This window comes from Oryctolagus cuniculus, chromosome 4, assembly GCF_964237555.1.
Source record: "Oryctolagus cuniculus chromosome 4, mOryCun1.1, whole genome shotgun sequence".
NCBI lineage: Eukaryota > Metazoa > Chordata > Mammalia > Lagomorpha > Leporidae > Oryctolagus > Oryctolagus cuniculus.
Window position 1 is genome coordinate 60,699,716 of NC_091435.1, and position 14,392 is coordinate 60,714,107.

General features: G+C 37.4%; 1 protein-coding gene across 16 annotated transcripts in view; it reads right to left on the reverse strand.

The window, feature by feature from the left end:
* Positions 1–963: 963 nt before the first annotated feature.
* CBLB (Cbl proto-oncogene B) overlaps positions 964–14,392 on the reverse strand; it is a 234,635-nt gene continuing 221,206 nt past the window's right edge. For all 16 annotated transcript variants that reach the window (XM_070072032.1, XM_008267006.4, XM_070072028.1 and 13 more), the window contains one exon: positions 964–4,904. In XM_070072032.1, the coding sequence (XP_069928133.1) occupies positions 4,645–4,904 (260 nt within the window). In that variant the 3' untranslated portion in view covers positions 964–4,644. The remainder of the gene's footprint in view (positions 4,905–14,392) is intronic.

A 14,392-nucleotide genomic window follows, 5' to 3' on the forward strand; every position in this document is an offset into this window, starting at 1 on the left:
ATGTTAGGTTGACAAAATGCTGTTGTTTCAGCCTTATGAATTTTCAAATTTCATAAAGAAACTGTTACTCTCAACTTTCCTTCCAAATTCCTAGGTTTGTAGAAAAGATTAAATGCTTCAATATTAAGTTCCTTGCAGATAGTAAGGGCCTAATAATTAGTTCTTAAGCACTTACCATACACATAATTCCAGTACAATGTGGCCACTTACACACAGTATCTATTATATTGGAATTAATTCCTGTATGCACCTCCAACTTCATTTTATGTGCTTTCCAGAAGTAATTACCATGTATGTGCATAGAAATTTGCATGTACTAATTACTTTCACAACATTCTGTTTGTTTTAATGCAAAACTAATTTTTAAGAAAAATATCATTTGCTTTCTATAGACACTGGCCAGTAAGAAAGGGTTAGAAAAATCAAGAATTTTCTCCTCATGTAGGATCTTTGTCCTTAGTGTGCTGTACATTGAGATTTAATGCTATAACTAGTACTCAAACAGTATTTTTCACTTTATGTTTCTTTGTGGGAGCAAACTGTTGAAATCTTTACTTAATGTATGCTAAACTGATCTTCTGTATATAAAGAGAATCGAAAATGAAAAAGAAAAATCAAGAATTTAAAGAACAGATGTTACTGTTGATCTAAAGTAACAACATGTTGAAGTACAACATCCTTAAGGCCTTCATATTTTCCCAGTTACAGCTTTTCTTATGTGTCACCATAATGTAACTGACTTTCAGGTTTATGACATGGTTGAGAAGTTTATCTATTACATCATCTTAAAAATTATAGTTTTGGTATTTGTCAACTAAATCATGTAGGATGGGTGCCTTGTACTTACTATGGTGTCCAATTAGCTCATACAACTTTTTTCTCAACATGAAGAAGAAAAACTACAACACAGAAATGTTCTGAAGTGGTTGTGTTCATTGGAAAAAATAAAGTACCAACTCCACATTTTGTTAACATTCATTTTATAAAATACCTCAAAAGAACAGATAAAGTACTTGAGGTTACATAATAACCAGAACTGAAAAAAGAATGAATAAAATATAAATTAATGGAATACATAATTATTTTGCCACATTAAACAAGTTTTAAAAAGGCATTTAAAAAATCCAATAAAACAGTAATTGGGAAGAAAACCCTTCACTCTGTTGCTGTCTTTTCTGGACACTTTTTCTAGAAGCACTAAATTCCAGGTCAACAGGCATTTGTAACCATTTAAGTCGGGCTGTAATTTGCTTCCATATCTGTCAGCTAAGAAAGAAATTAAAATTTTAATCAGGTTACATAAATGAGTGCAAAATAAAGCTTCAAGTTGAAAAAACTAAGAGGAAGAATAATACCCAAACTGTAGGAAACGCTTCTGGAACTGGAAATTTAAAACTTCACATTATGAAGAAATTTTGCAAGTATTCTTGGTGTGTGAAATACTGAGTTAACAAATGGGCCCTCTGAAGTTGTAATTAGGGCTGATTAAAACTGTTTGCATGTAGACAAGGATAATGGGTAAGAAGAGCTGGAGATTTTATTGTGGAGAGAAGTTCAAGTTAACTATCAACTGCTTTGATTCAATTCTAGAAAATTAGGCCAGGCTGTATCAGCTATCAGGAGACAAAAGCAGATTATGGAGGTACTATCACACCACTGACATCACTGAGCATAGGTCCTTCTAGCCTTAGGACATGTTTGGTAGGGAGAGGGATAATCTTAGCTACGATTTGCTTGCTCTTTTAGACTACATGAAACACTGGCTTAACTAACAATATTTCCTAATCTTCAGAAAAGAGATGCATGTTTAACTTTTTCAATCATAGAGAAATAAAGTCTGAACCAAAAATATTTTGGTTTATTTCCTCAAAACGTCTTTTTGAGTGTGATGTCACAGGCAATCGGTAGCAAAGGGCTTTTCATGGCAGTGTTTGACAGAAGTTTCCCTTTTTCCATATGAGTTGTTAATTCTTTTTAATAACAAAACCAATGGTTGCTATTGACTAAAAGATACAGAGAGGGTTTGGTGGAGACATGTAAAAGTTCTTAAAAAAAAATTTCAGGTCCAAATTTACTATATCATCCCCCATCTTTTAAAATTCTCATGGGACATCCTCACATATTATGAAAACTTAATGAGAACATACTATGTTTTCTGACATTCCTATTTTACATCATTCCCCAATCTATTAAGAAAGCTGTAACAATGTTATCAGAACGAAGTGGAATCATTTGGCTTGTCAACTGTACCCATGATCAGAAAGTCACAAAAAGGCCAAAATATACAGTGTTATTCCAATATCCCATCAGAAACTCATAAAATATATGAAAACCATGATGACATAACATTGAGCTCATAAACAGAAGCAGCCAACAAATTTTAAGAAGTATGAAAAATGCATTCATATACCTACTCACAGAAAGAACATCCAAGGCAAATTATGAATTCCTCTTAAGGGAAATAGCCAGCTCAGAATCACTGAAGAAATTCATACACAAGAGCACAAACGTCCAAGGCCCAGAACTTCTCAGATATCTCATACCACGAAAGCCAGACTTTCAAGAACCGGCACCATCATTTTGCAAAGGAATGTGTTAGTTTCTCTTGCCAGGCAACCTGGCCATCTTTCAAGTTTTGGAGATTAACTTCTAACAGATTTATCAGATGTATGGTTGTGCTTTTTCAAGCAGAGAAGGGGGACTCAGAACCTGGAACATCCTTTCTGTGACACTGGGTATGAAGTTTAGAAAGGTGTGTTTGGGGAAGGTCTTGTGTTGGAGTGAGTTAAGCAGCCAGTGCTTGGGCTCTCCCCAGCCCATACTGGAGTGCCTGGGATCGGGTCCTGCCTCTTTCGGATCCAACTTCCTGCTCATCAGCATTGAGGGAGGCAGTGGATGAAGGCCAGGTACTCGGGTCTTTGCCACTGCTGTGAGAGACCTAGACGGAGTTCCTGACTCCTGGCTTCCACCTGGCTCAGTCCCAGCTATTAGGGATTTTAGGAGATGAACCACCAAATGCAGGATCTCACCCTTTCTCTCTCTGCCTCACTCTGCCTTTCAAATAAATGAGTAAATAAACCTTAAAAAAAAAAAAAAAGGTGTGGAACATACCCACAGTTAGTCCAGATGAGAAAAACTGGGTTCTCACCTTTGACTCAAAGATGTTCTGTCTTAATGTTACAACTAACTTGTGTTTAGGAACCAAAGAAGCAAACTGCTGGGAAATTCTGCAGCTTGTGTATCAGTCTGGCAGGTTTCACGCAGCAGAGATTTTGTCATCGAAGACACGGATAAAGAACAAAGCACCATGCTGGAGTCAGGTTAGGAGAACTAGTGCCCAACGGTGCCAGACACGCAACTGATACTCAAAACATATTTATAGATTCATTGAAAATAGTTAACCTGGATTCTGAGGAACCACCATTTTCCAAAAAAGAACACAACCTTATTACATTTCTTTGACCTGACTGGATGGAGCAATGTGAAACAATGGGTGACTCTACAAATTAAATATGAAGTCTAATTTGATTGCAGAGAGAAAATTACTAGGAACTTAGCAAAAAACACTGCCACAGTAGTTTTGGCACTGAGTGCATAAAGGATTTAATGTTTCTACTGCAGTATGAACACCACCAGTTAGGAATCAGAGTGTAATTGTTCAAACAGGAAATTAACTCTATTACATGTTGGGAAAGGTATGTTCATAATTTTATCTGGAAGTTATTATTAATATGTGTTGGGGAATGGCCCTCATTTTCTGAGTGCCTCAAAGTAACCCAGGCACAAATATCAGGAGACCTCATTATGTAGCATATGACAGCATTGTCCTGTGTGAGCGAGTGTATTTCCCCCCATCTGCAGTAGTTGCTTTCTAATATCTTAGATTTTTATGCCCCTAGGATGACAGAGATGAGAACAGGGCAGATTCAAGGTCATGAAACTTGAACACTAAAAAGGGAAGCTCCTCTACATTATGTAAAATCCCCTTATAAAAGGCAGTTTACTGACAAATAAATGCTTTATACATTCAGGTTTTTCTCATCTCTCAACAGTGACGGTTTCTGAAGAACAGACTCAGTAGTGAAGAACACACACTTTTCTTTTTTGCATTGGTTTGATATGTTGACAATCAGAACCTTTAAAGCATCGTGTAAATGAGAGAAATGGAACTGGACCCGGGTTGGGGGACATGAAGGCGGAGAACCAACAGGAGATTCAGTTGCTGACATGGACAGCAAGGGGTTAGGTAGGAGATGTTACAGCAGACCTGACTATTCTACAAAGGTTTTGTCCAGGACACAGTACAGAAAACAAAACCCAAAACGAACTGCAACTTCGCTAACTTGTAAACAAGGAAAAGCATTTCACAGATTCAAAGTTCAAGGGAAGTAAACGTCTTTAAATTATGTTTGTCAGTTCAACCCTGATTTCGAAGTATGGCTAGCAAAAACAAGGAAGCCGCGGCGGCCGTGGACATCCTGAGCAAGCAGCTGTGCTCCGAGAAGCTGCACACCCAGTGGGAGCTCCCCCAGGCGCTGCCTGAGCGCGACACCGTCTCTCCTCGCTCCACCTCGCTCCTCTCCCTTCCACACTGCAGGATTATCTCTCAACTGCTTTTCATGTTGGCGACTCCAGCCCTGGCTGCTATAGATTTAGACGTGGGGAGACTGGAGGAGGGAAGGCGAATTCTCGGAGGATGCTGCGGGCTACTTCCACGTTATTCTGGGCGATCTCCAAGGCTCTCTTCACTTCTTCAAAGGCATAGCCTTCGCCCATGAGTTTTGCAATTTTTGCATCGACGTTTTCTAATGCTGCCTCAGGCCCATGGGGCTTTCTGTGGTGAATTTCTGGTGCAGTCCTGCGGGGCCGTGGCTTGGGGGGTCTGGCTGGTGCTTGTGAACCATCTGTGTAGGTTTGTAAAGAGAGATATTGAAACACTGAGATGAAAATGCAGACACCATAACACACTAGTATTAGCTGATCATTTTCTGTTACAATATTATTTTTGTTATTTTTACAAACCTACCCCTCCCCCCTTGTACTATTTTGGGATACATAATAGCACCTCCATTTCAAACATTAGAAAATGTAAGTGAAATGTCATTGCTAGTACAACTGAGCAATTAACAAATTATTACCAATTGTACAGGTTACTCTTGATGACACATGGAAAAAAAGATCAAAACTGGGTAAAAAATTAAGACTTTCACTTTGTTAGGTAATACAGTCCACCCTTCTTCTGGGAGCACAGTGGTGGCTGCTTGTCCTTGAAGGGACAATCTGCAGAGCTTCCCACTACAGGCAGCTCGTTCTTTGCTAGCCTACCGACATTCACGGCAGAGCCTTCTCTAACAGGGCCTCCTTCCCAACCCTGTCACAGAAAAACTGCTACGAAAATGTGCTTTGTAGGGTCTCTTCCTATGTGATTGTACAACTTAATAACGCTAAGCCTTACTGACGCTAAGGGGAAAAATGAAAAAGAAACTTGCAGTTACTGTGACTTTACTGTTAAATTAATAGGCTGAACAGAAGTAAACTCAGGGGGCCAGCGCTGTGGCATAGCGGGTAAGGCTGCCACCTGCAGTGCCAGTATCCCATATGGGTGCCGGTTCAAGTCCCAGCAGCTCCATTTCCAATCCAGCTCTCTGCTATGGCCTGGGAAAGCAGTAGAAGATGGCCCAAGTCCTTGGGCCCCTGCACCCATGTGGGAGACCCAGAGGAAGCTCCTCGCTCCTGGCTTCAGATCAGTGCAGCCAACTGGAGAGTGAACCAGCAGATGGAAGACCCCTCTCTCTCTCTGGTCTCCTTCTCTCTCTGTGTAACTCTGACTTTCAAACAGATCAAATAAATCTTTAAAAAAAGAAGTAAACTCAGTGCTCTGCATTAGAGAAAGATTTGCTTGAGAAAAAAGGAAATGGATGAAACAGAGTGCAGAATTGGGTTCTAGATTAGCCCTCTAATGAGTTTCTCAGAGTTAACTGAATGCCATTATGCCCACGAATACATGGTAGTCTTGAGAAAAATGAAAAGTAATTACAGTCCATGTGTTATACAGATCCTCAGGGCATGGGTGAGCTAAACTGACAGGCACTTTCATTATGGATTTCCACTTATCTATATACTGTGGTACACACACACACACACGGCATTGTAGATGCCATGGCAAGAAACTGAATCTATCCTTGGCGGGTGGGAAGGCAAGAAACAAGAGCCTATCAACTTTGCAAGACTGTTATAATTCATGCAGTAGAATTTGTAGCTTGCTAATTTTATTTGAGGGAAAGCAATTCTTTGCTTGGAAAAAAACAAGTAAACATAATTCAGGAAACCGATGTAAGCAAGGAAGAATACACACATGTACACATGCCATACACACACAGATTAAATCAAAAAACTATGTAGGCAGTAAAAATCTGGATTATCTCCAACCCTGGAATAGACATATTTTTGAACAGATTGGAACTCTGCCAAATTCTATTTATGAGAGCAGCATCACTCTGATACCAAAACCAAGCAAAAAGATACTACATGAAAAGTAAACCACAGACCTATGTTCTTGACGAACATAGATGCAAAAAGTCTCAATAAAATACTAGCAAACTGAATCCAATACCATACAAAAATGATTACACATCACGATCACATAGGCTTTTTCCCAGAGATGTAAGGGTGGTTCAATATTCACAAATCAATACATGTCATAAGTCACATCAACAGAATGAAAAACAAAAGCTATCTGGTCACTTCAATACATGCAGAGGAAGTACTTGGCAATATTCACATCCCTTTATGATAAAAGCCCTCCACAAATTAGGTACAGAATGATGGTACCTTGAAGTTACAAAGGCTATACATTACAAACCAACAGCCAACATCAAACTGAAGGGGAAAAGCTGAAAGCACTTCCCCCACAGATCTGGAGCCAGACAACAATGTCGATTTTCATGTGTCTTATTCTTTACAGTACTGGAAGTCTTAGCAAGAGCAATTAGGGAGGAGAAAGAAATAAAGGCCATCAAAATTGGAAAAGAGGAAGTGAAAATATCCATGTTACCTGAGTACACGATGTCGTATATGGAAAAATCTCGAAACCACCAAAAAGCTGTTAGAACTGATAAACCAATTCAGTAATGTTGCAGGTCACGAAATAAATATACAAAAAAGTAGCCTTTTTATATCCTAATGATAAACTCACTGAAAGAGAAATCCAGAAAGAAATCCCATTCAAAATAGCCGCATATATAAAAAATTAAATATTTAAGAAAAAATTTAACCAAAGGTGTCAAAAATCTCTACAATGAGAGTATTTCAGGCATGGAAAGCCAAGACACTCTGGAAAAAAAAAAAAAAAAAAAAACTAAATGAAAGATGTCCGTGAGTGAGATCCCAGAGATCCCAGTGGAAAGAACAGGCCATCAAAGAAGGAGGTACCTTTCTCTGAAGGGAGGAGAGAACTTCCACTTTGACTACGACCTTGTCTAAATATGATCAGAGTCGGTGAACTCAAAAGCCTTCCATAGCCTTGGAAACTCATGACAAGAGCCTAGGGTGATTACTGATGCCATAAACAAGAGTGTCAAATTGTTAAGTCAACAACAGGAGTCACTGTGCACTTACTCCTCATGTAGGATCTTTGTCTTTAGTGTGCTGTACATTGTGATTTAATGCTATAACTAGTACTCAAACAGTATTTTTCACTTTGTGTTTCCATGTGGGTGCAAACTGTTGAAATCTTTACTTAATATATGCTAAACTGATCTTCTGTATATAAAGAGAATTGAAAATGAATCTTGATGTGAATGGAAGGGGAGAGGAAGCGGGAAAGGGGAGGGTTGCGGGTGGGAGGGATGTTATTGGGGGGGAAGCCACTTAATCCATAAGCTGTACTTTGGAAATTTATATTCATTAAATAAAAGTTAAAAAAAAATCTCTACAATGAGAATTATCAAACATTGACGAAAGAAATCATCAGGACACAAAAAATGGAAAGATATTCCTTGCTCATGGATTAGAAAAATCAGTATCATTAAAATGTCTATACTACCTAAAGCCATCTACAGATTCAATGCTATCGCCATCAAAATACCGATGACATTTTTTACAGGTTTAGAAAAAACAATCTTAAACTTCATATGGAATCATAAGAGACCCAGAATAGCCAAAGCAATGCTGAGGGGTGGGGGACAGAAACCAAGTTTGAGACATCGCATTACCTGACTTCCAAGCACATTACAAAGCTATAGCAATTAAAACACCTGGTACTGGCATAAAAGGAGACAAATAGAACAATTAATCCACGTATATACAGCCAACTGATTTTGATAAAAGTACCAAGACATACAAAAAAATTTCAAATATCAATTGAAGGAAATGATGTTAAAGAATTCCAAGGAGAAGTCATGACAGATGTTGAAGACAATGTCATTAAAAAAAAAAAAAAGAAAGAAAAAACCCTGCAAGACATCGGCATGGGCAAAGCTTCTTGGAAAAGACCCCAAAAACATAGACAAAGCCAAAATTGACAAATGGGATTACATCAAATTGAGAAGCTTCTGTACTGCAAAAGAAACACTCAGCAAAGTGAAGAGGCAACCAACAGAAAAGAAGAAATTATTTGCAAACTATGAAACTGATAAAGGATTAATGTCTAGAATCTATAAAGAGCTCAACAAACTAAACCAAACAAACTATTTAGGAAATGGGCATTTTTCAAAAAAGGAAGATTCAAATGACTTACAGACAAATGAAAAAATGTTCAGGATCACTGGCCATCAGGGAAATGTAAATCAAAACCACCCCAAAAAATTAGAATGCTTTCATATAGAAATCAACAATCAAATGCTGGTGAGGATATGGGGGAAAAGATATTCTATCCCACTGATGGGTGGGAATGTAAACTGATGCAGCCATTGTGGAAGACGGTATAGAGATACCTCAGAAATCTGAATATAGATCTACCATATGACCCAGTCATCCAACTACAGAAAATTTACCCAAAGGAAATGAAATCAGCATATGAGTTATCTGTACCCCCATGTTTACTGCAGCTCAATTCACATTAGCGAAGATATGAAACCAACTCAGATGTCCATCACCTGTAGAATGGATAAAAGAAATCATGGTATATGCATACCATGAAATAGTACACAGCAATAAGAAAAAAATGAAATCCTGTCATTCAACAAAATGGATACAACTGAAAACCATCATACTTAGTGAAATAAGCCAGTGCCCCAAGACAAACACCATATGTTCTCCCTGTGGTAACTTATAGAGTACCTAAAAGGTAATCTATAGAAGTGTAACTGACAGTTTGAGAAACGATGATTTTGAACAGTTCTCGTCTTGACTGTTGAGGAACACTTTTTTTTCTTACTAGTTGTTGAACTCTTCACTTAGTATAGGTTTAATTTTATGAGTATAAAGTTAATTGAAAATAGATCTTTGTAAAAAAATAAGAATGGGAATAGGAAAGGTTGGAGAAGAAGACTGGGAATGTGCGTGAGAGGGAGGGTAGAGTGGGAAGAATCATTATGTTCCTAAATTTGTATATATGAAATGTGTGAAGTTTATATACCTTAAATAAAATGTTTCTAGATAAAAAAACAAATAAATAAAATCTTAACAATAAAAGAAAAACTCTCTCAAAGTAAATATCAATTTTCTCAATTGACATAACTTACCATTTAAATCTTAATCTCACATATCACAATTCATTTAATCCTAGTCCTCATTGTCCTGAATCAAAATTGATTTCCACCAAATAGTGCTAGCATTTCTTTAGAATTGGACAAATGCTCAGAGGTTAAATTCTATTAATCTAACTGGAAATAAGATAGAAACTTGGAACTTCTTATCATCTGTTGCAAACTTCTATGTTTTCCTCAATATTTAATTAACTTAAATATATCCTAATCCTATGTCTGGTCTAATTAGGTAGTGTAATTCTGAAATAGGCAACTCATCACTACAACAGAGAATAGATGGAGAGAAGAGGACTATCATACAGGGACTTGAGATTGGCTGGACGCATCTCAGTTTGGCCAGTAAGATTTTTAGAGACCTTGGGGAAAGCAATTCACTTTTTTTTTTTTTTTCAAGATTTATTTTATTTATTTGAAAGAGTTACAGAGAGAGGTACAGACAGAGAGTGAGGCCTTCCATCTGCTGGTTCACTCCCCAGATGGTGGCAATGGCCTGAGCTGCACCAATGCGAAGCCAGGAACTAGGAGCTTCCTCAGGTCTCCCATGTGGGTGCAGGGTACCAGGAACTTGGGCTATCTTCTACAGATATCCCAAGCCATACCAGAGGGCTGGATTGGAAAAGGAGCAGCCGGGACTAGAACTGGTGCCCATATGGGATGCCAGCACTTCAGGCTGGGGCTGTAATGCACTGCACCACAGCACCGGCCCCACAATTTATTTTTATAATCCATGTTCTCCAAAGATACTTCTGTACCTCCATTTTTAAATGTATTGTTTATCTCTATCCTCAGTAAGGTGCCATAATAATCAATTCATGTATTATACAGAATGTGTACTGAGGAGACCATTAAAAAAGATAGGATAAAAGATTCACATCTATAATGATAACTGCTATCCTCAAAAGATATGGAACAGCTTACTGTAAAATAAGTAACATAAATGCCAGAGAATTGTGGAAGAGGAACAAATACGGAATTTGTTGTGAGTTGGTTGATTCAACAGAAAACCCTGAAGCAAAATATTAACAAGCTAGAACTGTTGATATCCTGAATTAATAATAGAAGCTGTTAACAAAGGGAGGGGGCCACTGAGAGACAATCATTCCCACGCTGATCGTCACACACATCACTGAAAATCAACCCCTCATTACATCTACGTCTTTCTAAAGCTCAGAGGCAGATTCACTTTTCCTACTGGTTCTTTCTCAAAATATCCAAATGTAGAGGACAGCAGGTCCTCATTTACTTTGGCGTTTTACATCAAATACGCAGTCAAGGAAGACGACGAAAGATGAAACCACCTCGGAATGCCCAGTGTTATGAACACTGCAGCTAGGGAACACATTGGAATGACAATGAATTTATCAAACTACAGATGTTTCCTTACTTAAATAAACGTCATCCTTCAAACACAGTTACCGTGAAATGACGTGCTTACTCTAGTGCTGCTGTCCATGCTCATGGTACTTCTGAACTCCAAGGATCAATGGCAACAGTACCAAAGTGAGTGTGGAGCCACAGACATAAATAGTACACGTTCCTGGGGCGCCAATGTTAGAAAGGGATGTGAGGACATTTGTATTTTTAAATACTGAAATGAATATGGATTTACCAAGGAGTAAAATGTGATGCTTCCATGAATGCTGAGGTAAAATAGGGCTTGAAGTAATTTCCTGCATCTAGTTGTATACATCTAGCCAATGCTCCAGTCCTTGTGCTGTTCAGAGTGAATTCTTCAAGATTTGCAAGCTGTGATTGAGGTGTAAATCTTGATTCAGTTTTCATTTTCTGAGCACAGAAAAGAGCAAAGATACAGAGAAAAGTCCTGGAAGTCATGGTAATTAGCTTGATGGAAACGAGATGGGAATAAGGCCTAGATGCTTACTCTGGGTCAATGCAATCTAGAAGTGGGCATGGGGGTGAGTAATATTGCTCCCAAGGGAGTAAAATCTGGTAACTGAAGGACAGAAAAAAATCTTAGCTGCTGCAATAGTCTGGGACCCCAAACAGCCTACACAGAGAAAACATATGCATGGTATTAAACTATTTTGTTGTGAGAGGCATGTGACAATTAGGAAAAAGTAAAGGTCTAGAAAGGCTCCTATGGCAGACTAAGATATAACAATAAAAGTGAGACATAGTGCTGTATGTCTACATAATCCACATGGCTGATTACATCTCTGTAATCTACCCTCCACATTAGTGACAGTCAATTATTTAACCACTAAAAAGTCCTTACTATTTCCCTCATCTCAAGTTTGGGGGTTTTGGGTCCATTTCTGGAAAGATGTGTCTAAGAAGCAAGTGCTACTGTACTGATGAATACATTTTCCCATTTTCTATTGGTTATACTAAGTTCCACTCAACAATAATTAATATACTGTCTATATTTCTAAACAAAAGCAAAGACATTTAATGTGTATGTGCATATAAAGTTAACATATCTGACTTTTAAAACACTGTAATAATGTTTGACAGCACACAATAATGGCAGACAATCATATAATAATTTAAAATGTCACATATTAAAAATTAATGATGTGGTAAGATACTATGACGCGATGTTAAATGGAACAGGCATAGAATTGGCATATTGTGTATGACCTTAACTAAAGGAAGAGGTGCACATTAAAACATTAGAAACAAGCATTCTATTTTGGCATTGATGTTTCTATTGATGGTAAGGTTAAACTGTGTTTTTTCTTTTTGTTTCTGTAATTAATTTAAAATTTCAATGTTAGTATACTATTTTCGTAATTAGAAACAACAAAATAGCCTCAGATCCCATCTGCCAGTTTCATAGTCCTGAGATAATCAAGGATCTAAGACGGAGAGGCAGAGGCTGATTCTGCTCATGTGGAAAGGGAGAAAATACAGAGTGAATGGCTTGCACGAGTCATGTGGAGAATGATCAGAATCCAGGGTTTGAAATCTGAAATAGTTTTATTCTTTCTAATACCACCCCTTCTTGTGTCGTAACTACTATTGTCCTTATTTGACATTATCACTGAGTAATTTCTAAACTCGGTTGAGCAATCTTTATTTTGTATGTGTGATTTTTTTAACTTGATTTTGCATTGACTAAATATTATTAATTAAAAAATGTGCACAGCTTAATGAAAAAGAACTAATTTTATTTCTATCAAACTGGTACTGACTAGCTTTTATACCTTGGGTAAATTACTCAACTTTGTTGTAATAATATTAATTTCAGAGTTGTTATGAGGAATATAAAATCTCTCCCAGAAAAAAAATTGAAAAAGAAAGAAAAAACTCTGATCAAGTCACCGTTTCTCATAGTGATCAGCCCTCACCCTGACTGTTGATGAGCAACTTGATATGTTATTCCTCTTAGTATTTTTTTTGTTTGTTCTACTGAATACTTTTGGTTGAATACTGTAATCAATACACAATTCTTCTTAAGTGCTGAAACTTAACTGAAAAGTGATCGCTGTTAAATATAAGAGTGGGAATCAGAGAGGGAAGAGATGTGCAATTTGGGACATGCTCAAGCTGACTTACCTCAAACGGTAGAGTTAGAAACATACCAGGGGATTCCAATTCAATCCCATCAATGTGGCATGTACCAATGCCATCTCACTAGTCCCAGTGATCAATTTCTGTTCACAATTGATCATAATGATAGGACTAAGAACCAAAGGGATCACATAAACAAGAATAGTGTCTGCAAATACTAGCTGATAGAATCAAAAAGGGAGAGAATGATCCAACATGGGAAGTGAGATACACAGCAGACCCATAGAATGGCAGATGTCCTAAACAGTACTCTGGCCTTAGAATCAGCCCTTAAGGCATGCGGATCCGGCTGAAAAGCCCATGAGACTATTTCAGGCATGGAAAGCCAAGACACTCTGGCAAAAAAAAAAAAAAAAAAAAAAAAAAAAAAAAAAAAAAAAAACAAACAAACAAAACAAAACCTAAATGAAAGATCTCTGCCCAGTGGAAAGAATGGGTCAACAAAGAAGGAGGTACCTTTCTCTGAAGGGAGGAGAGAACTTCCACTTTGACCATGCCCTTGTCTAAAAATTATCAGTATCAGTGAACTCAGAGGGCTTCCATAGCCTTGGCAGCTCATGACAAGAGCCTAGGGTGATTACTGAGGCCATAAACAAGAGTGTCAATTTGTAAAGTCAACAACAGGAGTCACTGTGCACTTACTCCTCATGTAGGATCTTTGTCCTTAGTGTGCTGTACATTGAGATTTAATGCTATAACTAGTACTCAAACAGTATTTTTCACTTTATGTTTCTGTGTGGGAGCAAACTGTTGAAATTTTTACTTAATGTATGCTAAACTGATCTTTTGTATATAAAGAGAATCGAAAATGAATCTTGATGTGAATGGAAGGGGAGAGGGAGTGGGAAAGAGGAGGGTTGTGGGTTGGAGGGACGTTATGGGGGGGAAGCCATTGTAATCCATAAGCTGTACTTTGGAAATTTATATTCATTAAATAAAAGTTTAAAAAAAATTAAAAAAAAGAAAGAAAAAACTCTTTGTGTGTGTATATATATATAAATATTTATATATTATACTAAAAGTATATGCATTTATATATTATGTTATATAACCATATATCAAGGTATTTCAAAAAGTTATTGGAAAATGGAATTAAAAGAAAGTTTATTCTTGTCCAAAATTTTTTTAAATCCATGGATACTCATATTCAT